The following is a 22013-nucleotide window of genomic DNA, read 5'->3' as shown; positions in this document are numbered from 1 at the left end:
GCCTTTATCCATAGGTAGGTTGCAGTGACAGCACTCACAGAACTGATCTGCCAAGGTGTTGATCATGATGTGTCTTGTGGAAATCGTTTGAAATTATTCCTCATGAGAATGATGAGCACCCTGGCTCTGATTTGAGATGAACAATGCCCCTCAGAAGGGAAAGCTCCCATGGGAAGTGTCTGCTGGGTCCTGTGGTGCCCAAGCCCCAGACAAGCTCACAGAGGCATTTCTCAGTGTGTCTTTGCAACAGCTATGGAAGTTCAAAACAGTATGAAAACAGTCTTGGCAGTCCCTACTTCACAGTTTCAGCTTTTGTGTACATTCACCCGAAGTGGCTTTTTCCAGGGAAGCAACGCTCAGCCTTGTTTGACAACTCCCATTTACACTATTTCCTTTGCAGCCACTGATGATCAGAATCATATGCACATATTTTATGTTTTATAAAAATATAAAACATATATTTGATACATATTTGTTATTTCAAAGCCCTAAATACGACAGCAAATGGAGTGCATGCACTCAAGAGGAAGTGCAATTCTCTAATTGGATTTTGCAACACTTCAGATGAGAATCTCTCTTATGGATTAATGTAACAGCTATGATTGACTGTAAGTAACAGAGTATCAAAACTTAATGTCACCGAAGTTTAGATCGTGTCCATTCTGGTCTCTGACTTTTATTTTTGTGTGTTTCCCAAAGTTAGATAAAAACAAATGAATAGTGGGGGCCAAAGCCCATTAAATCCCAGCTTGGCAACTCCAGAAGAAGTAAATTTAACATTGGAGAGTCCTAATTCTTTCCAAACAACTAATCTAAATTGATGGTAGAAGTGCCATCAAATTCAGTAATGCAAAATTATACACCTTCACTTCTAATTTCACATATCTCAGCAGAGACTTGAGGTTTCCTGAAGACATACTTTATACAGTTAGAAAAGTCCAGGTATATTCAGAGTTTTCTTCTTTAAAGAGTTTTTAATACACACACACGCTCATGCATATGCCTGGAGAGTTTATGTAGCTCCACTAAATCATGATGTCCCATCATAATTTATAATCTTAGTTTAATCAGAATACATGTCAGGGAAACATGGGTCTTTCCTTAAGTATTATATTTTGTTTAATTCTGTAGAGAATACACAATATTCATTAAACAAGGATGTGAAAGTTCTATTGTACATATTTATGTATTTAAAAAAAGGCTTAAAAAGAAGTCCAGAAAGCAAGATATTTATGTCCCCGATTAATATTTAAAGATTTTTTTTTTCCCAGGAAGTACAGGATAAGCACATCCCAGCTGCTGAAAGTCTCCCGATAAACAATGCCCCAGGCAGAGCACGGTTAACACCTCATTCTCAGTCGCAGGCCAATCTGTTTGCCTTTTTATGAGCTCTGCACGTTGAGCACAGGTTGCCTTTTGTCCCTTCTCTGGTGGCAGTGCCAGAGGTGCCAGATGTTGGCGTTCACCTCCCGAGGAGGGAGCGAGGCTGCGCTTCTGCTTCGGGCACGGGAAAACGGCTTTCATCGCCGGACTGCAGGGAATAAAAATTACTTCAGACCGCTTCTTCCTCTTGCTATAGGGTGAAAACAGTGCTGATGCAACTGGTTTTCTTCTGTTTAAGCTTTTGGACCACTGTGGAAGCCTTTTCTGTCTCTCCGTTTTGAACCTGCATAATGAGATGATGTTCTGACACACATCAGTGGAGTGTCTGACTCCCAGAAACCCAAACCTTTCTTTTTGCCTAAGTATAAGAAGTTGAAAGGGAAGGTTGCAATTTCCTTTTGTTCCTCTGTAGAGCTAGAATAGCTGTATTGACATTTTAATACCTATGGCTTTAGTATCAGCTGTCATGAAGAAAAAAAATCCACAACAAAAAAAGAACCCCAACCCAATCAAACAAAAAACCCACCCAACCAACCAAAACCAAAATGACCTTAAAATATTTTAAACATTTATTTCATTAGGGAGGACATTTCACCTTCAGCTGCAAACTTCGTAGCACATGCTGTCTCTTTGTCCTGTACCTAAGCATGTGTAGCACACTGGAAGTCCAGAGCACTGCACAAAGCAAGGAATAATAAAGAATAAAAATAGTTTGAAGGTTCTGACAACACCCTTGGTGTATTTCTTTAAAAGCATTCTGGTTCCATAAAGTAGTGGCTGCTTCTGGAAAGATTGACAGCTTTATATACAAAAAGTCTGAGCCTTGACAGCTTTAAAGTTGCCCCATATTGATTTTACTATCAAAGACTAACAAAAAAAGAAATTCTATTGATACCAAGAGGAGTTGTACAAAAGGCATATCACTGGGTCAAGATACTCTTTTGTGGATTGGTTTTTTTAAGAAAGAATTACCTGATAGTAAACATTTGTCAAAAATTAGAAAAAAATATTTAGCCAGTCACATAAAAAATACTTTGTAGATATGATAAAGTACCATGTTAAGCAGGCACAAAATAACAAATAATTAATAATAATAATAATAATGGAGATATATTTCAATGTGATGGGTTTTGTCATTTTCTCTCTATCCCAAAGCCTCAGTGAAGCTGTGACAGATAAGGACCTATATCCTAAAACAGCCTCATCTCCACTCCAGAACACCAAAAGATGTTTCCCAGTAAAGCAGCCAAGTAAGAGAAAGAAGGCAGAGGAATTTGTCTTAGAAAGGCTTTTCTAAACCTTTGTCTGTCTGCCTCTGTAACAGACCCCCTAAAACAGAAGTAACCTGCTTTTTGGTAATGCTAATCTTCCTGATAGATTAATAAATCCTTCAGTAATTATTAGAGCTCTAGGTGTTGAAGAAACTGTTGCATTTCTGTAGCTGCATGTCCATATTTTCCCAGTGCATGGATTCCCTCAGCTACATCTGATGCAGAGGTTAACAGTTTGCCTAAACCAGTCCTTTAGCATTTGACACAAGCTCAGGAACTCACTTAATAACCTAAAGAACTGTGCAGAAGTCTTTAAAGGGTAGCAGAGTATGACTAAGCTTAAAAAGATAAAGTGATGTGTCTTTGCTCACTGAATTACTCTGTGTGTGGGTAGAGCAGAACACCTAAGACAAAAGCAGGAGTAGGGTGGTTCCTGTTGCCATTGCTGCTGAAATAAATAATGCTTTAGGAACCTGCTTTTGATTTCCCAGACAGCCATAAGTAAATTGCCACGAGTAGTACATCAAAATGAACTCGGAGAACGGATTTGCACTTGGATTGGCAGGAAGCTCTGCCAGCACCAAGGATTTCGTGTAACATTTCCCAGCTCATTTCCCTCCCTGTGCAATTTCAGGTGTGTGGCCGAGGGAAAGGATGTGTGGATAATGCCTTAATGCTTTTCTGTGTTACAGCTAAGTCCAGGTGATGTAACAGTCCTTTAAAATCACTGTTAGTGCAATCTGCTGCAGCTACCTGGGGTCGTTCTGGTTGGCAGCAGTGCCTGGGCCATGCCCGGCCCGGAGTGTGGCTGCTGCCTCTGTGCCCTGTCCAGCCCCTCTCCAGGGCACTGGGCTGTGCTGGCCCACAGCAGCTCCCTCCTGATGGAGCCTTCTCTCAGACCAGCACATCTGTCCCTAAAACCTCCAGCATCAATGAATAAAACCACAGCAGGTTACCATGACTGGATAGCAGGAGTCCATCAGACATTTATTTAAGTAGTTTTCTGTCCCTAATTGCCTGTTTCTCCTCTTCTCCAGAAGTTTTCCTCCACTCAATTTTGTTGATTCAACTATTTCTTTGCTTTCTGAACTACATAGTGAAACTTCATGTGCTTTTTGTCAGCACAGTTCTCAAAACCTCCTGTTGTTGTCCTATAGTTGATGGATTTTTTAGTTCTGCAATGATCTGGGTTAGAGTCTTGAGGGAAAAGACTTTTTGGAACAAGATTTTGTTGCAAATTGTGTTTGTTAACCCACATTTCACTAGCCCCTTTTACAGTGTTGATTGCAAATTGCACAACTGGAGGGACAGAAAAGTGCAGTGGAGAAGGAATGGGAATGGAGACCAATTATTGGGAACGTGTAGCTTGCATGTTGTAGGGGCTGAGGGGGGGTAAGAGCCTCTTAAATGAAAATTGTTCTTGGAGGAATTATAGCATGAGCAATGGCCTAGCCCAGCTCTGTCAAAATGATTTGGTTTAAAAACACCTTACTATTAAAGACGTTTAAGTTAACAAGATCATTTTGACAGAACTGGGTTAGGGAGTGACTGCACACAGTTCTGCTGGCAGATAAGAGGCAGGAGAGCCTAGCCAGGGCATGCAAGTGGCACTTTGCAGTGGGCACTGTGAGCAGGATCTGAGCCACTGCCATGGCAGCGTGGCTGATTACAGCCTCACTCCCTCTTCATCTTGCTCTTAGGTGGAGAACTGCCTCTTAATTTGACTGTTTTGTGAGTAAGTGACTAATCTTTACACAAACGAAAAATCCTCTGAGGAATAAACGTTATTATTTATGGCAAGAAGTATTCGTTGCTTTGCAGAAGAAAACATGAGCTTGCTGCCTTATCCAAGGTGATTTAAATCAAGTTCAGGTACAATTTAATAGATACATACTGGAAACAGGATGAGTATGGAGCTGAGATATGCAGGCAAGGATGACATGCTTATTTGTTGGATATAGTGTTTTGATAGTTCTTTTCAGATGGAATTTAGGTTTGTTCTGCTTTAATGGCAAATTAAAAACCACAGTTTTGTTGTGAGAGGGATGGAGCAGCTCTGCTGGGAGGAAAGGCTGGCACAGCTGGCATCGCTCACCTGCACAGGAGGAGCTTTGGGCTGAGCTCAGGGTGCCCTGCAGGGCCTGGAGGAGCTGCAGGAAAGATGGAGAGAGACAATTGCCAAGGGCTGGAGGGACAGGACACAGGGAATGGCTCCCAGTGCCCCAGGGCAGGGCTGGATGGGATGTTGGGAATGAGGAATTGTTCCCTGGCAGGGTGGGCAGCCCTGGCCCAGGTGCCCAGAGCAGCTGTGGCTGCCCCTGGATCCCTGGCAGTGCCCAAGGCCAGGTTGGACACTGGGGCTGGAGCAGCCTGGGACAGGGGAAGGGGTCCCTGCCATGGCTGGGGTGGCACTGGGTGTGATTTAAGGTCCCTTCCAACCCAAACCACTCTGGGTTTCTATGGAAAGAGTAAGAAGAATTCCTACAAGTGGCACTGGAGCATTAAGGCCTTTCATTTCTGTGACTGAAAACATAAAGCTCTGTTGTGCTGCCAAGCAGGGATGAGTGAGGCAAAGATAATCACTGTGCCCACTGTGGGGAGGCTTTGCATTCTTTTGCTGCTTTTGGTGGGAAAGAACCTTCTCTGAGTCCTTGAGAAAAGGGACAAGGAAGAAAAAGTTGTAGTGTAGCCAATACCTAGAGAGGTAAGAAGAAACCTAAAAAGTTTAAGAAACAAGAACAATGTGCAGAAGAAAAAAAACCTGTAAAATTAACAGATATTCCACCCCTGTGGGGCAAAAAAAAAAACCCCAAACAAACAAAACAAACAAACAAAAAAAACCCACCAAAAACCAAAAAAAGGTAAGAAATGGCACTGGCTGGCATTCTCTAGGCAGTCATTAAATGAAGACCTCTCATCAATTATTTGAGGTTTCTTGTATTGTAATAAGGACTTGCTTATATTAAATCAGCATCTAAAATAGAAATTAGGTATTTAATGTATAAAATATAGTGAATACTGAAAATTCTACCAAAAACATCCTTTTGGGCAAAAATCATCAGGTTTTTATTTTTTGGTATCTCTGGAGTAACTAATTTAAAGAAAGCAGTACCCAAGGGTTTTATTTTACCTTAAAAACAGTTGTTTAGTAACTCACAAAATTCATCACAATGAAATAGTGAGTTCAAAGGACTGAGATGCTGCATATCATCACTGCAAATAAAATAATGAAAAAACTTTGCTGCACTTCTAAAGACAACCCTCCATGTCTCTAGTGTGGAGAAATGCTAGAGTGGCTCTAAAATATTTTGAACTGAGATCACAGTGTAAATCAATGCACTGGCATTTAATAAAGGGGCTTATCTGACCAGATGAATATTCTGTGCTTTTAAAAAGAAATAAAAAAAAATTGTTAAAGCTTTATATGATCTAACTTTGCTTCTTTTTCAATGGGAAGTTTATACCTTAATACTTTTATTAAGTTTATTAATCTATTTAACAGATTGCAGTGGTCACCTTTTAAAGCTACAAGATGATTTTAAAATGGTTGTAGTGAAATAAACTCTGTCAGAAGCACTTTCCTCCACTCATGCACAAAAGGAGCTTTATATCTCTGTAAGTGCCCACTGCCACACCTGTTAGAAATTCTGTGCAAGGGATGAACTCCCAGCTGTGACCTGCATAGATCTGAGCTCCAGAACAGGTCTCAGTGTTTGCTGAAGCTGTGTGCTGGTTATGTCCTCCTGTTAGGTTATAAACCTCTTTGTAATCACCTTGTCTTGTACTTGTACAAGACTTACACACTACATGTCTGAGTTTTATGAGTAGAGTTCCAAGATGCAAGTTCCTGTGAGCAGAATAATATTTTTCTAAAACTTCATCAACACACAGAGTGCAAAACAAACTACTCAGCTTTATCTGTATTTCTCTATACGATGTGCACAGAGAACAAAATTTATGAATACATTTTAAGTTTTAGAAAACATAAGGCAGTTGTTTGAATCTCTACTCCGTGACATAGTGGAGCATTTTCTTTCATCTATTTGCTACATTAAAGACATTCTTTATATTTTAAATATCACTTTCTCCTCTCAGGCATGAATAGAGAACTAAAGCTGTTTTGTAAACAGCTTTGCTGGATTAGAGGTGATCTGGAGTTATATATACCTGACAGTGTACAGGGAAACCACTCAGAAGATCACTGAAGTTTTGTTTAAGGCAACAGCCCAAGGCCATCTGAATATGTGGAGATTAAAAGCAAAAATTATACTTTTATCAACACAAGCAAAATCTTGTTGAAGGTGGAGCACTGCCTCCAGCCCTGGGCCAGCACAGGAGGGACCTGGAGCTGCTGAGAGAGCCCAGAGGGGCACAGGAGGAGCAGGGGATGGAGCAGCTCTGCTGGGAGGAGAGGCTGGCACAGCTGGCATCGCCCACCTGCACAGGAGGAGCTTTGGGCTGAGCTCAGGGTGCCCTGCAGGGCCTGGAGGAGCTGCAGGAAAGATGGAGAGAGACAATTGCCAAGGGCTGGAGGGACAGGGCACAGGGAATGGCTCCCAGTGCCACAGGGCAGGGCTGGATGGGATGTTGGGAATGAGGAATTGTTCCCTGGCAGGGTGGGCAGCCCTGGCCCAGGTGCCCAGAGCAGCTGTGGCTGCCCCTGGATCCCTGGCAGTGCCCAAGGCCAGGTTGGACACTGGGGCTGGAGCAGCCTGGGACAGGGGAAGGGGACCCTGCCATGGCAGGGGTGGCACTGGATGGGATTTAAGGTCCCTCCCAACCCAAACCATTCTGTGTTTCCATGATTCTGTGAAATACACTCTTGAAGGGCCACATGCTTCTTTTCTTATTGTTGCTTAGAAAAAAATCATTCTGGCTTCACTGGAATAATTTTGCTGCCATTCCATTCTCACCACTGCTTTAGACTGTGGCATAATGTAAGAAGGGAAACTGCTACTGTTCCTCACCTGGTCTTCCTTGATTTCCAAGTCTATCTTTACATATGGCTTTTAATGTTATCTTAGCCTGCTTCAAGAGTCCTGTCATCCCCTCCTACACATCTAACCCAGAGGATTGCAATTTGAGTGCAAGACATTTCTCAATTTTCCTATTAGCCAATGTGTAAATTGTTGGGCCACATATTTAAAATGCCTTCCATCAGCTCTCAGCCGTATACATGGTGTTCTGCTCTCAGGAATGGGGCAGAAAAGTAATTTCCAAGTTTGGTAAAGAAATCTGGGGGAAATCCCACCTCCATGCATCACATAAAGTGTATGCCCTGAGTCACTGATAGAGCCTGAATGAGAGTCTGTTTCTCAAATAACTCTTACAAGACTCCTGTAGTCCAGCTTGAGCTGTGGCAAACTTTATCCAGTGTTGGAGCTTACTCTAGGTTGGGGGTGGCTCTGTGTGGTGGAAAAATTTCTTTTTTTAACTTGTGCTTTTAAAGAAAGGCTCAGTAGTCTTTTGTTGTTTGGTATTAAGGTAGTTTATTGCAAGTTATTTAAAAGATTTTTTTCTTAAGATGCTGCAGTTTGTTCAGCAGCTCAGGCAAAGGCACACACACACTTTGACATTTTTTTTGACTCTTGTTTTCTTCTTTTTTCCCCCTGCCCAGGGTTGGTGTTATCTTTTATATGGTATATTATGTGTTAAATTTTTATAGTTTTCTCCTAATGCCTATTACCTATATTAAATGGTGCTTTTCTACTCCAAACTAATTTGTGAGTTCTAACATTAGTAAGAACATGGAGGTAAGGAAGAAGAAACAGGGAGAACAGGACAAGCCTAAATCTTTCTATTTTAAAACTAATGATTTCCATGTACAAAACCCAAACCCCCCTGTTCAAGATTTAAAACCCCCCTGTACAGCACTCAAAAATTCTCCCCTTTACTTCATTTCTACTCTAATATCTAAACTTTTGTGACTTCTTGTTCTCCCTGCAAGGTTGGTAAATCATTCCATAGTTCAAACCCAAAATCACAGCTGTTTCCAGCTGCCTGCCAGGGTCTCAAATGCTTCTGACCTGGGCCTGGAACCTCCAAAAATGTCTGAGGGACATTTGGAGTTCTGACAATCCAGCTCCATGGTTCCACACTGGTCACATCCTTCTGCAGGACTGGGATGTGCCAAAGTCCCATTGGGTTTTTTCCCTTTTTCCTGCACTGCCCAACCCTGCTGCCAGTGCTCTGAGCTTGTGTAACTCTGCTCCTCACGGGGCTGTTCCACTGAGGGGGTTTCATGGTACTGCTGATATTTCTGATGTGCTTTGGACTCCTTTGCCTTAAGGTATTGCTGAACACACAGCTACCATGAGGACAGCCCAGTCACAGTGAATCTTCTGTATTAGTGTGAGTGGATAGGACCTCAATTTGATTGGAGTAAATGAAGAGTAACAAGCAGGAAGTCTGGGGGAGGAACTGAGGAGGGATGCACTGAAATGAACTTAATGCTTTCTAAGGATTGAGAGTGGCAGTGTGAAAACCAAATATCCTCTTCTTTCTTCAACCAAAAATGGTTCTGGGAGCATCATATTGTTTTATCACATTTATTTCATTTCTTTTAGAAGGCTGTGGAGATTAATTAGGAATTGTTTTCAAAAAGCTTCTTGAATATGAAAGGAAGTGCTTTATTATTATTTGGTCCTGTTGGTAAGAAGAATTATATCAACTTGTGCTGGAAGTGTAAGGAAGTCAGTCATGCCCACTTGGGTCCTTTTCTCTAAGGGGTTTTTTGGGTTTATATACAAAGTGGTTTTTCACCCAGAAACAGTCACTCTAAAAAGAGAAGAGTACTTACATCTTGTTCTGTTCAACCCCTAAAAAAGACCCTTAAGTTGTGTTTTCAGATTTCTGCCACCCCATTTTGAATTTAATCCTGGGTGTTGGTTGAAGATTATGTCTCTTGCTTAATTTTACAGTGGTTCTATTTCTCCTGTGTTTTGATTCTTGCTTCATTGAAGAAATCAGAGAAATCTGTGTCCTGGCAGGCACAGGCACCCACTCATACAGTGAGATATAAAGAGGATCCCATTAGAGCAAAACCAATCACTTTGACTGAAATTTGGCTGTTTATCTCTTTCAATACCTTATACCTACAAACATTTCCCTGGAAATCTCTGTTTAACGTGTGCCAGAAAGCAGCAGCAGCAAAATCCATTTAATTCCCTGGACTGAAGAGGCTTTTCAGAGGGTGACTGATGCATTCCATCATTAGACTGTGTGCTCCTCTTCCTTTTCTGGGATTGAGAGAATGTCAAGACATTTAAAGCATCTCACTTCTCTCACATTTTCCCCAAAACTTCCTCACGAGAGCTTGCTGTATTCTCTGATTCTGTTATTTCCACCCCAGTTGGCAGTGAGGCCTATGGAGCTCCAGGTTCTCCTGTAATGGATATTCCCCTCATTCTGGAGGCATTGTCAAAGCACTGCACTATTAGCTCACCATTCTTCCATGCTGCTTGAGGGATTGAGTTTCACTTTGGTAGCAGCTCCTCTCCCCTTCTAACAAGACAAATTTCTCACAGTTTCAGGTTTTCATGCAACAGATTTCACAGTTGCTTTGGCAATTACTGAAGTTTAAAAAAAATACTTTCTACATTGTTTGCTTTTAAAAGAACTGCTGAACAACAAACCACTGCTACTCCCCCCCCTCCAAAAAAAAAAACAACAAAAAAAACCAAACCCACCTAACAAACAACTCAGCTCTCAGGATTTTCATAAACATGCAACACTAGTGATTAATCTTAAAGTAGAAGAAAGCCAGCCTAAAACACAGTGTAAGCTTAAGAATAGCTGTTCCTACTCTCTTGTATATAATGGTTTCTCCTGAGATTGTTTGGATGTGATTCAAAGAAAATGTATCAAGACTCTTTTCAGGTAATTCCATAACCCTGTAATGCAGCCCATTTATCTGAGCTGCATCCCATCTAGTTTTCCATATGATCTGTGGCTGCATTTCTGGGTTTGCCCATCCGTCTGGCATCAGCCCTGCTATGTTAACTTGCCTTTCCATTTCAAGGAATATTTACTCTGAGATGAAACGTGGTGTGACCTTTTAGTACATCAAAGGGTGGGCAAGGAAAGAAAGACAAAATGCTCCCAAGTGTCCATCTAGGAAAATGTCTTTGAAATGAAACACGACTGTGTGCTTTCTCTGAGAGAGGAGAGACACTGACACCTGTAGTGCAGATGTGCATAAATGGGTTTCTTTAGGTCCTGGTAGTGGTCTGGTCTGGGAATCATGGATTTCACAGAGGATTTAGCAGTGCTGTTTCTGCTGGGCAGTGGTGCTGCTGCAGAGACGTGATGGCTGAACAGACAGTGGGCTGCTGGAGCCTTGTACACTCAGGAGTTAGTTTTGTTGTTGTTGTTGTTGTTGTTGGTTTGGTGGTTTTTTTTTTGGTTTTTTTTTTTTTTTTGTGGAGGAAAGAAGCATAAGGATGCAAGAACTTTATTTTGATTTGCTTATATGACAGAATATGTGTTTGTAGTTGACCACATTAACAGTGCAGAGAAGGTTGGCAGCTTCTTCAGACTCTCAGATGAACTGCAAGGTCCCAGAACAGTTTGGGTTGGGAGGGACCTTCAAGATCCTCCATTTCCATCTCCCTGCCACTGACAGGGACACCTGCCACTAGACCAGGTTACTGCAAACCCCATCCAATTCTTAGGCCTGACTATTTTCCTAAGTGCATGTAATAATTTATCTGGGTCTTCTCTTGGTGTTTCAGGCAATGAAAGAACACACAGAATCAATTTGACTGTGCAATAATATTATGAACTACAAATTTAAACCCTAACATGGCTGATTTATAATGTAAAAGTAAATAAGATGTTTCAGAATGCTTTCCTAAGCTCTTTAGTCACTGATTTGAACTTTCTTTTTTTCTTTCCCCCACCAGGAATCTTTAATGACTGGAAAACTCAATGGATCATGTTTTTCTCATCTGAGCTATTTTTACATTGACTGTGCTGTAAACACATGGAGGAGCTGTAAGTAAATGTTCTGTACTGCGTGATGAATTGGATTGCTACAGTCTGGAGGAAAGCAAAATAATAATTTCATTTCTGTGGTGATTTGCCTAGTTGTGGTACAATGCCAGAAAGACTAACGGAGATGCTTATGGATACGTGGACTCCATTAATAATATTATGGATTACTGTCCTTCCTTCCATTTATATGGCTCCAATGAATCAATCTCAAGTACTACCAAGTGGATCCAGTACAGGACTAAAAAGGCTAAATGAAGAACAAAGAATTTTGCACCGTTCCAAGAGAGGCTGGGTTTGGAATCAAATGTTTGTATTGGAAGAATTTTCTGGACCTGAACCAATCCTAGTTGGCCGGGTAAGACAAGATTTGGGATTTTTTTTCTCTGAATGTATAAATGTGTGACATGAGAAGGTCCTCAGTCATTCAGACTCTTCTAAGGAATTTCAGACTGAGGTGCTTTGTGATTCCAAAATAATTCTCTTAATATCCATAGATTTGTGCTTTAAATATACCAGACTGTAAGGACATGATTTCCTAGTTGGCTAACTTGTTATTTCCAACCAAAATATGCATATATCATTTGTCAAAAAGCCCCACAAGCGTGATCACATCCTTTCTTTTGTATCATTAGTCAACACTCCTCACCTCTGTCAGCTGAATTTTACCAAAGCAGCTCTTTGCAATATGGTCTTGTGCATTCCTAAAGGTTGTTACACCTATAGGTCATTGTATAGGTCATACAGTCTGATGAATCAAAGTGTTTATGCTCTAAGGATTTTTAAAAAACAAGAACCAAAAAGGAAAGTGGGGACTGTACAACAAAGGTCCTAGTTTATATGGAGGTCTATGCACACATATGGAATAACATTATTGCTGCAGATTTTGTAATTTAATGTCAAAGTTAGGAAGATAACACAGGGCAAATTATCATCTTTTTCAGTGTCACAGCTTTTCTGCTGCCCTGAAGCTTTGCTTGTTGCCATGCATTAGTTTATTCTGTAGCTCAGGGTGTTACCTCCAGTCAGTGAATCAGCCTTGCACTTGTATGAGCCATCTGTATCCATCAGGGTTGAATTGCCATCAGAATTATTCTTAGAAAAGAATGATCTGTTCATAAATGCATGTTTGGCAATGAGCAGGTATAAATACCTTAATTGTTTATCACTAAAGTTCAATTCCCACTGAACAACAAAGTGCATTATAGTCTTACTAGCTGGCTACTGAGGTTGAGTAAAAAAAAAAAATTCTAGACAAACTATGGATAAGAGTTAATTTCATGGTAATCTTGGAATTTCCATGGATAAATGAATAGCATATAGTATAATATATAATATAGGGACTGTCAACAGCTCTATTCAGTTATTGAAGAGAACAGAGATCAAGTGCATTTCCAAATCTTCCCTAGTGCAGCCACTTTCCAGGTGAGACTCAAGGTCAGAAAGTGTAATGAGCTTTCTATCCAGGGACTTTTGGTGCTGTGTCAATTTACATTTATATCAGGATTTTGGTATCTGTTCTCATTTGTTTCTCTGGGGTTAGTAACGTATTTCAGTTTCACAGAGACAGCAATGTTCATATTTCACATCTTAAAATGTTTTATTCAACCCATTCTTTCTGGATTTTTTTAGTTGAGCTTTTAAAATTATTTTGAGTAGCTGGGAAGAATCCTGGGTTTGTACTTCGTGTTATTTTGATTTTCAGGGTATATCCAGGTCTAAATATTTCTACTATTTTAAGGGTTTTTTTTGGTGGTTATAATATCCTGAATCGTTTGAGTCATTGGTGAATAGAAGTGGGTAGGTTAAACTAAGCCAAACCAAGGAAGACATTATCCCATTTTCTTCTGGCATTTTAAATAGAATTAGCTAAAATGCTGTGATAATCTATTTGTTGAGACTGCTGCATAATTAAAACACTGCACGTTATAGACGGAAATGAGCAAGAAGCAGAATTTGTTCCCATAGGGAAGAATTTTTGGTTTATTCATTAGAACAACATAGAATATTTTTGGAATTCTCTCTATTTTTTCTCCCTCTCCAGAAAAATCATCCATATTTCTGACTTATTTTTCTTTCCCAAGGCTTGTGAGTACTGAGAGTGCTCTCAGGCTGGTGTGCAGCCAGTGGGAGCAGAGGTACTCCACAGCTTTCAGAGCTGCTTTTAATCCTTCCTGACTGGAAAGCAGAGACTCCCTCAATTATACTTCTTGGCAATCCTTCCCAAAACTTAAGGGTGTACAGAAAGTCACAAGAAAAATGCTTTCTTTTTCCGTGAAGTTGGGCTGTGGTTTGTCCTCTGTCACCCTCATTGGTTTCTTATCCACTGTGCATTTTAAAAATAACCTCCTTTTCAGAACTCGCAGTGGATTTGCACATACCTGGTTCCTCCTCCTGGCTTTTCCACTTACACTCTTCCTCCACCTTCTGAGGTTTTCCCCTGCCAAAGGGTTTGCACACCTGGGGTATCTCCTTCATTCTGGGACTTTATTGACTATTTTTGCTGCCCTATGATTTACCTCGATTTTCTTTTTTCCTATTTTGCCAGACTTTGAATGAAGAACACTCAGTAAAACAGGATATAGAGAGTGCAGAGAGGCTTAACGTTGTGGAGAGAGTGATATTAAATGTCTGCCCCATTTTTGCTGCATTTTCTGGATGTAAATGTACTTTTATCCTGTTACAGAGCCAGTATTGCTTGCTCTGTGAAAGTTTCTCTGTGTTGAAAGTTCTAGTACAATCTTCAAACAAATCTTTTATTTGGTGGTTAATCACTTCAAAGAAAACATTCTAGAAGCAAATCTAATAATGTAGATCTTTGTTGCAATTTTTGCCTCTACGCTGTTGTAGAGTGTACCTGGTGCTTTTCATAGTCATGTGTGTTTTGTACAAACATTTAATTAGGTGCTTTGGAGAATAAATACAAAAATAAGTTTTGCACAAACAGAAACAATACACACACAAGCAAAATTTGTTTTATGTTTTCAAATGGACCTTTAAAACCCACTGAAAATTCAGCTCTTAAGAACTGCTGAGAATAGAACTGATACTTAAATAATGTTTTTTGTGTTAGTGGGTGGAAAGGCACTGAGTAGAAACATTTGGTTCTAATGGAATTGATGGAATTTATCAGCAAAATAAAACTGAAAACAGATTAATTTTATAGGGTACAAATCACTTTGCAAATAAAAGCCTGAATGCAGAGTCTTCGAGTTCCTCCTGTTGGTTAAAAGGGTCTCATACCAAAGTTTGTGAAGTACAGGGAAATGTAGCAAGACAGGATTGCAGAGGTCTGTAGTATCTTTTATTAAACTGCTCAGTTTTTCCAGGGGAAACAGCTTCCAGACATAAAGACTCTTCTCTGGAGTTTTAAGTGGTGCAAAGCAACTGCACACACTTCAGAGGTGCTTCTTCATTGCTTTTCTGCATGGATATAGAGTAATAAATGCATTCCCAGTGTATTTGCTCTAATAAATGAAATAAACTGGGGTGAGACTAATAAGAGGAATTAATGTGAACACCTTTTAAAATGATGTGTCTTTCTTCAATGGCTCGAGTAAAGGACTGGAGCAAATATTTTGCTTTCATTCTTGAACCTCTTAGGATGAATTTGAGCAATATGCACTTTTGATGCCAATTTTTGTTATTATGTTTGGTAGGATCAAGCTCAAAGTGAGCAACTCTACCCAAGTTCACACATCTGCAAAGAAGTGCTTTTTGAATTTATGAGATTTCCTATTAAAAGCCACAAATATTCTAGGTTTTAACTTACTTTTTTAGGGTTATATTCAGATGGCATTTATTTTGCCACATGGCATTTTCATAGAATCATGGAATAGAATATCCTGTATTGGAAAGGATCCATCAGGATCATCCAGTCCAGCTCCTGTCCCAGATGCCCAGCAATCCCTCCTGTGCATCCCTGGCAGCCTCGGGGCTGTGCCCATTCCCTGGGGAGCCTGGGCAATGCCAGCACCTCTGGGGGAAGCAGAACCTTTCTCTGATTTTCAGCATAGCCATCCCCTGGCACAGCTTCATGCTCTGTGTCCCTCCTTTGGACATTCTCTAATAGCTTTATATCATTCTTATTCAAGTAAGTCCCATATTATTTTGATCTGCACATGTGAAAATGTATGTGTGCATTTTGAGAAACCTGCAAGGTAACCTTTTTTGTGTTCATGCAACACACGTCAAATGAGTTTGGGTTTATTCCCAGCAATAGAATACCGAGTGACAGATTTGCAAATACCCTTTTGTACTTCGTTCCTTTTTTTTCCCCTTCACTCACAGAAGCAGGTACATACTTTGCAAAGCTTCTGTGTCTCTTTTAGAAGCCTCCCCATCCTGCACGGTGCTGTCAGCAGCTAGCAGCCTCCCTGTGGCTGACAACCTCATTCAAGTGTAGAGTGATATGTCTTGTGACACTGCATGCTGTCCCTGTGGACTTGATTAGTTGGGTAGAACTTCCACTTGCTATACCCTGCTGCATCTTCTTCATCTCCTCTGCATGCTCGTACAGCACCACGGCAGATGTGCTGTGAAATCTGGGCTCCAGCAAATGCCACTGTTCTTTCACAGGAGACAGCCTCTGAATTCACAATGACATAGGTAATAAAGTGAAAGAGCATTAGGAAGCTGCTTTTGGGGTACTGCAGCTCCTGTTTTATGGAACATGTGTTGTTCGTGATGCTTTAAACGGGTTAGGACCTGGTTTAATAGATGTAAGCAAAACTCTGGGATCGTTAATGTAATAGCAGTTGTTTTTAGTTAGACTTGTAGAATGTGCTCAGTTAGAAGGGATGCACAAGGATCATCCAAGTGCACCTTATCCCTGCCCAGAGCCCCCAACAATCCCCCTGGGCATCCCTGGCAGTGCTGTCCAAACACTCCTGCAGCTCTGGCAGCCTCGGGGCCGTGCGCATTCCCTGGGAGCCTGAGCAGTGCCAGCACCCTCCTGTGTCATCTCTCCAGCTTCTTGTTCCAGCCTGTCCATACACCCAGGGTGATCCATCCATGGTGCAGAACCTGTCACTTGTTTGGCTTTTTTAACCTCAAGAAGCGTGGAGAGAAGGAAAGAGGCAATGAAGGCCACAAGAGTTGTTTGTTTGTGTTTATGTTCTCTCTCTTACTGATAAAATAATCCAAATTTAGGTCCAGACACAAAATTCCACCAGCAGTCACTCAGGTTGATGCTGTCTGTGTCACACCACTCCACTGTCCAGGTTGTCCCAGAACCTCCCCTAGACTTTTTGGATTTCCTTGTTTCCAGTCCCAAAAAAATTGATTGCCTGTTTTGTGTTTGAGGAGAGATTTGGGAAGTGAGTGTGGCAGGGAAGAGCAGCCCCTGTGGCACATCTGTGCCTGGTCCAGGGCTTTGGAGAAGGTGCTCTGAAAATTCTGGATGGGAGGAAAGCAGTGAGACTGTACTGGTGAGGCTCAGCAAGCATGGCCAGGCTGTGGTGAGCTCAGGGAGGTTTTCCACCCGTGCCTGCTTTGTGTCTTTGCATTCTGTTCAATGCAGATTTTCTTGCATGGTTTGTGGGATGAGGAAACTGGGCAACTTTTGCTGTTTGGAGCAACAGAGATTTTCCCCTTGATGTTTGGGGCTTGGGTTCAGGGCTGTAGAGGAGAAACAATTTTCCTGTAGGAGGAGCAGTGGAGAGGCATCCTGTTCTCACATCAAGTGCTTCAGGCTGAGCTGCTGTAAAACCCCAACGTGGAAATGCAGAGAGCACTTATAAACAGCTTGGAGCTGTATGTTCTACATTATCCATGCAATCTACATTATCTGTGCAATCCTTGATTTCGTCACCAACATGCATTTTCTACCTTCACCAGGAAATGGTAAATAAAATATTACTGTTTAAAATCATGGCTAGTTCTGTTGAAGCACAAGTGATGCAAAAAGGTGAAATAAATAAGGTTTTAGTGAAACAAGTTCCTTCCTCACATTTTGCTTTTCATTCCTGCCCTGAGCTTGTGATTATGATGGCTGCCTGAAAATACTGTTGTACTCAAGTGATGCAAACCAGAAATGTATATAACTAAGGCTTGCAGTATTTTGAGGAATTCATTAAATGCTGTTTCCCCTGAGTGAAAAAATCCTTGTGACTTGTAGAAGTAGCAGTGTCCTGGCATGTTTCATAGGATACAGCATAATCCTACATTAATGCTTTGGTAAAGTTTTCACAGAACAGCAATCGCAACACCATTTAAAATAGATTCTAATATTTTTTTTCTAATACACACTTGTATGTTTTTCTATGATTTAAATGCATGCCATAAAATATTCAGTATCTGAAATGCTGCAAAGTCAACATTGCCTTCTGAGCCTTAGATTTTTGTTGTTATTTTGCAACCATAATTACACACTAGTTTCCCTGCTAAAGTTTAATAAATTCCCAGAAGCTGAAATGTGTCAATTATTTTGTTACTGTATTCTTTATGAAAAATACAAATTCCCCCTGCCTTTTGTGTGCTTGAAAGGGAAGAGGTGACTGTGTACTGCACACACAAAATGCTCCAGTTTGCATAGTCTCAATCAGCTTAGTAAGCAGGAGTATAACTAGCTAAGAAAAACTCTCTGTAATTAAATGTTACTGCAAAGAAAATAAACATAGCAGACAACATTTTATAGAAGTCTGTTAATAGTCTTGGTTTTTAAAAAAAAAATATTCCTGAGCCTGCACAACTTTCATCTGTTTCTTTTTAACTGAGAACAAGTTCCAAGAAGAAATTTCAATATAAAGCATAAATTTAAACAAGAACAGTTTGACTGACCCAACAGTGTCCACATTTCCTACTACAGTGTAAAAAACATTTTACTGATTTCTCTAAGATTTAAGAAAAAAGGCATCTCTCCAGACACTGAAAATCTCATTTCTGTATATTTCTGGGATTATTACTGAATGCAGTTGAACACTTTCATGCTCCTTCATCTCCAGCCCGGGGCATGATATAACCACAATTTAAGCATAGACACAACTTAAACCCCTTGAACATCAGCTATAGAACAGGACTGGTAATAACTTCAGAGAGGCATTTTATCAGTTAGTTATGAATCCAGCATCTTAAAGGGTCAAACTGCAAAACACCAGGCACCTCCTCAACTGCCTGTATTTTCTTTCATGGAGTAGGAAAACATCTATGATGTGAAGAATAAATTAAAAGTTGGGCAAGGGTTTTGCTGGTTTTGTTTGTTTATTTTTTGCTTTGTTCTCTTTGGGATTGGTGTTTTTTTAAAATTTCCTTTTTTTTTTTTAATAAAAGGGATGGTATATGTTACTCTAGCATTATTCACTTAAATTTCTTGGTCATGTTTTTCTAGAGCCACAAAAATTTCTGGTATTCTGAAAAAAGAGCAGCTAATATTGAACATTTTGTTTGTTTGTAAAGAATTAGAAGCTTGTGTGCTTTTCAATATATTGATCTGAAAACTTTATCTTCCTCTCAGTGAAACGTTGTCCAAGTGTGCATGGAAAATGCTGAAGTGACACTATGAAAAATTGAGTTGAGCTTTCCCCATGATATTCTGACATGCTCTATGATTGTTTAGTCTTTCCAACATTGCTTCAGTAAATGGTTTTCAATTTCTACCTGTAGGGCCCACCCCTTGAGCTGTCAAGATGCTTCAGTTCCACTTGTCAATTTAACTACCAATTAGTGCCAATTGTGAGGGGAGCTTTTTGCTAAAAGTTTGTCCTTGCTGAACTTGACAAGCATATTTCCCATCCATCCATGAGCTCTCAGGTACCTGTGATTTCCCAAAAGTGCTGGGATGTGTCTTTCAACCAGTAAAGTGAAAGGGAAATTTTATTGTTCTCAGATCCAGATAGGATATTCCTCTACGTGCCATGGATTTGTGTAACAAAAACCTTAATTTTGTATTAAAAGGAGAAATTCCTTTGGTAGCTTCAGGCTTCCAGTAAGAGCTGTGGAGCTCAAGTGGGTGATGCCTCATGAACTCAGCCACACCTGAGAAAGGCTTTGTAGCTGCTGGGCAGCACTGTATTTTTAGGATGTAATAAATATACAATCACAGGAATCACAAGAAAAATAAGTTTTTGAGTTAAAATAATGAGAATGAGTTTGCATGAATCTTGTTTCTTGAAAGTTCTGGTTTAGAAGTTAGGTTTTCTTCCTATTCTGGTAAAGTCAAAGAAGAGAAAGGAAGCCATAATGTGTGTGGTGCAACAGACCAAGGAATTCAAAGCTGAGGATCTTTTGTTTGGTGTTTGGCTTTTTGGTTTTGGGGTTTTTTTTTGTTTGTTTTTTTTTTTGGTTTTTTTTGTTTTTTTTTTTTTGACAAAGCCAGGGATGTTGATGTTGGACAATTTACAGTGTTGGTTTCATTATAGGAATAATTTGCTAAAATAAATATTTTAGGTAGTGTTTAAAGGTAACTGCTATTTGCAAGCAATGTGTGAGGCATGTAGAATTGTAAAATAAATGCAGATAATTTTCCTAAAGATATTTAGGCAAATATTAATATGTTTGAATAGCCTCTCGGTGATCCCCGAGGAACACCTGCAGTGATACAGCGTACTTCATAACTTTCCTTTTTTCCTGAGGACTCCCTATTAGTGTAAAAATTCCCCTGCAAGGATTTCTTTTAAAGCCTTTATTTTACAGCAGTCATGCCAGCAGCTAAGCAAAAGTGAGCGCAGCTCTCCCTGGAGACTGTCAATGGCATTCCTGAATTAACCGCAGGGATCATTAGGAGCCACAGAACACATCCCTTTCCTTGCTGCGGGCTCTGAGCTCAGCAGCTGCTTCCCGGGCAGCCCCTGGTGGGCAGAGGCAAAGCTGAGCTGGTTCCAGCCCGGGAAGGAGCTGGAAGAAAAGGCTGCTCCCAGAGCATCCCGCTAAAGGCGCTCCGGGAAAGGCGCTCCCGAGCAGCGCCGGCGATCGCCGCTCCCATCCAGCAGCCGCGTCCGCACATTCTCCTTTCCCTGCGTGCGAGCGCTGCTGCCAGCGGGAAAAGGGGATTTTGGAACGGGCACTGTGGAAAAAGCCAATCGCTTGGTTTTGATTTCATGGCATTGCAGAGGTTTCTCAAGTGTTGTGAATTTGGTCGGTTCTGAATTGGGTCAGTTTCGCTCAATTGTTTTGGAAGCTTGAGGATGTAATTTGGACCCGAGTTCAATTTCATCACTCAAGCTGTCCATTGAGGGCATGATTGCACAGGGAGAGCCTTGCATGATTCTTCTATCAAGTGCACACACCTTCACAGAATCTCAGAATAATGAGGTTGGAAGAGACCTCGAAGATCATCAAGTCCAACCTATGCCCTAACACCACAACCAGACTATAGCACCAAGTGCCAGGTCCAGTCTTTTTTAAACATATCCAGAGATGGTGATTCCACCACCTCCCTAGGAAGACAATTCCAGTATTTTATTATTCTTTCAGTGAATTTTTTTTCCTAATATCCAACCTGAACCTTCCCTGACACAACCTGAAACTGTCCTCTGGTTCTGTCAGTGCTGCCCGGTGGAAGAGACCAACCCCACCTGTGCAACCTCCCTTCAGGAGCTGCAGAGAGCAATGGGGTCACCTCTGAGCCTCCTCTTCTCCAGGCTAAACACCCCCAACTCCCTCAAACATTCCTCGTCGGGCTTGTGTTCCAAGCAAAATTGCAAAAGCAACTCTGATGAATGCCAACCAAGGCTTCACCTGCTGCACCTTAACTGGCTGGGACAAATCCCAGAGGCCTAAAGGCTTTGCAGCTGTGGGAAACAGATGTTACTCATCTTGCCAAATTCAAATTCGGCTGATTTGGGTATGTGCCAAAAAATTTTAAAAGTTTAATAATAATAAAATTGTTATAAAAATAATAATATAGTTAGAGTAATAAAGTTTAGAGTTAGGACAATTGCAAGACAATAAAAAGTAAAGAATTACGGACATCTGGATGCTTTCAGACACTAAGTTATGAAAAGCATGTCTTGTGAACAAAGGAATTACTTTTAAAACAATACACCTGTTGCATATTCATATATCCTTCATGGTTGTGCATACATTTTATTTAAAACAAGAAACTCTGTTGTGTGTCAGAAATTAGTTTCTTCTGATAAGAAGCCATAAATTCCTCTCCTTTGGAAGATTTAGGTGTTCTTTGAAGCAAGGATCTCATTCTTAAAAAGAAAAATCCCCCCACATACATAGTCTCTATTTTAACATTATGTTGGAACTTAAAACTATATTTAACACACTCTTTAAGAGAATTAATACAGTATAACTTTCCAACATTACACATATAACATTCATGGTAATATCTGCAAAAAGCCAAGCATAAAATATGCATTTTTCACAGGCACCCAGCTGTGCAGCACACGGGGCACAGAGGGGTTGAACCAAACCACACCT

At 40.6% G+C, this 22013-nt stretch overlaps 1 protein-coding gene across 2 annotated transcripts in view; it reads left to right on the top strand.

Moving 5' to 3' along the window:
• Positions 1-22013, top strand: part of CDH8 (cadherin 8) — a 156088-nt gene that overhangs the window by 4444 nt on the left and 129631 nt on the right. Inside the window, exon 2 of one of the 2 annotated variants that reach the window (XM_077786268.1) lies at positions 11558-12003. The exons of the other annotated variant lie outside the window; for it this stretch is intronic. Within the exon in view, the coding sequence (XP_077642394.1) occupies positions 11752-12003 (252 nt within the window). The 5' untranslated portion in view covers positions 11558-11751. The remainder of the gene's footprint in view (positions 1-11557; positions 12004-22013) is intronic. 2 annotated transcript variants of the gene reach the window in all.

The sequence above is a fragment of the Lonchura striata genome, chromosome 13 (assembly GCF_046129695.1).
Source record: "Lonchura striata isolate bLonStr1 chromosome 13, bLonStr1.mat, whole genome shotgun sequence".
NCBI lineage: Eukaryota > Metazoa > Chordata > Aves > Passeriformes > Estrildidae > Lonchura > Lonchura striata.
This window is presented reverse-complemented; position numbering and strand designations above follow the sequence as displayed.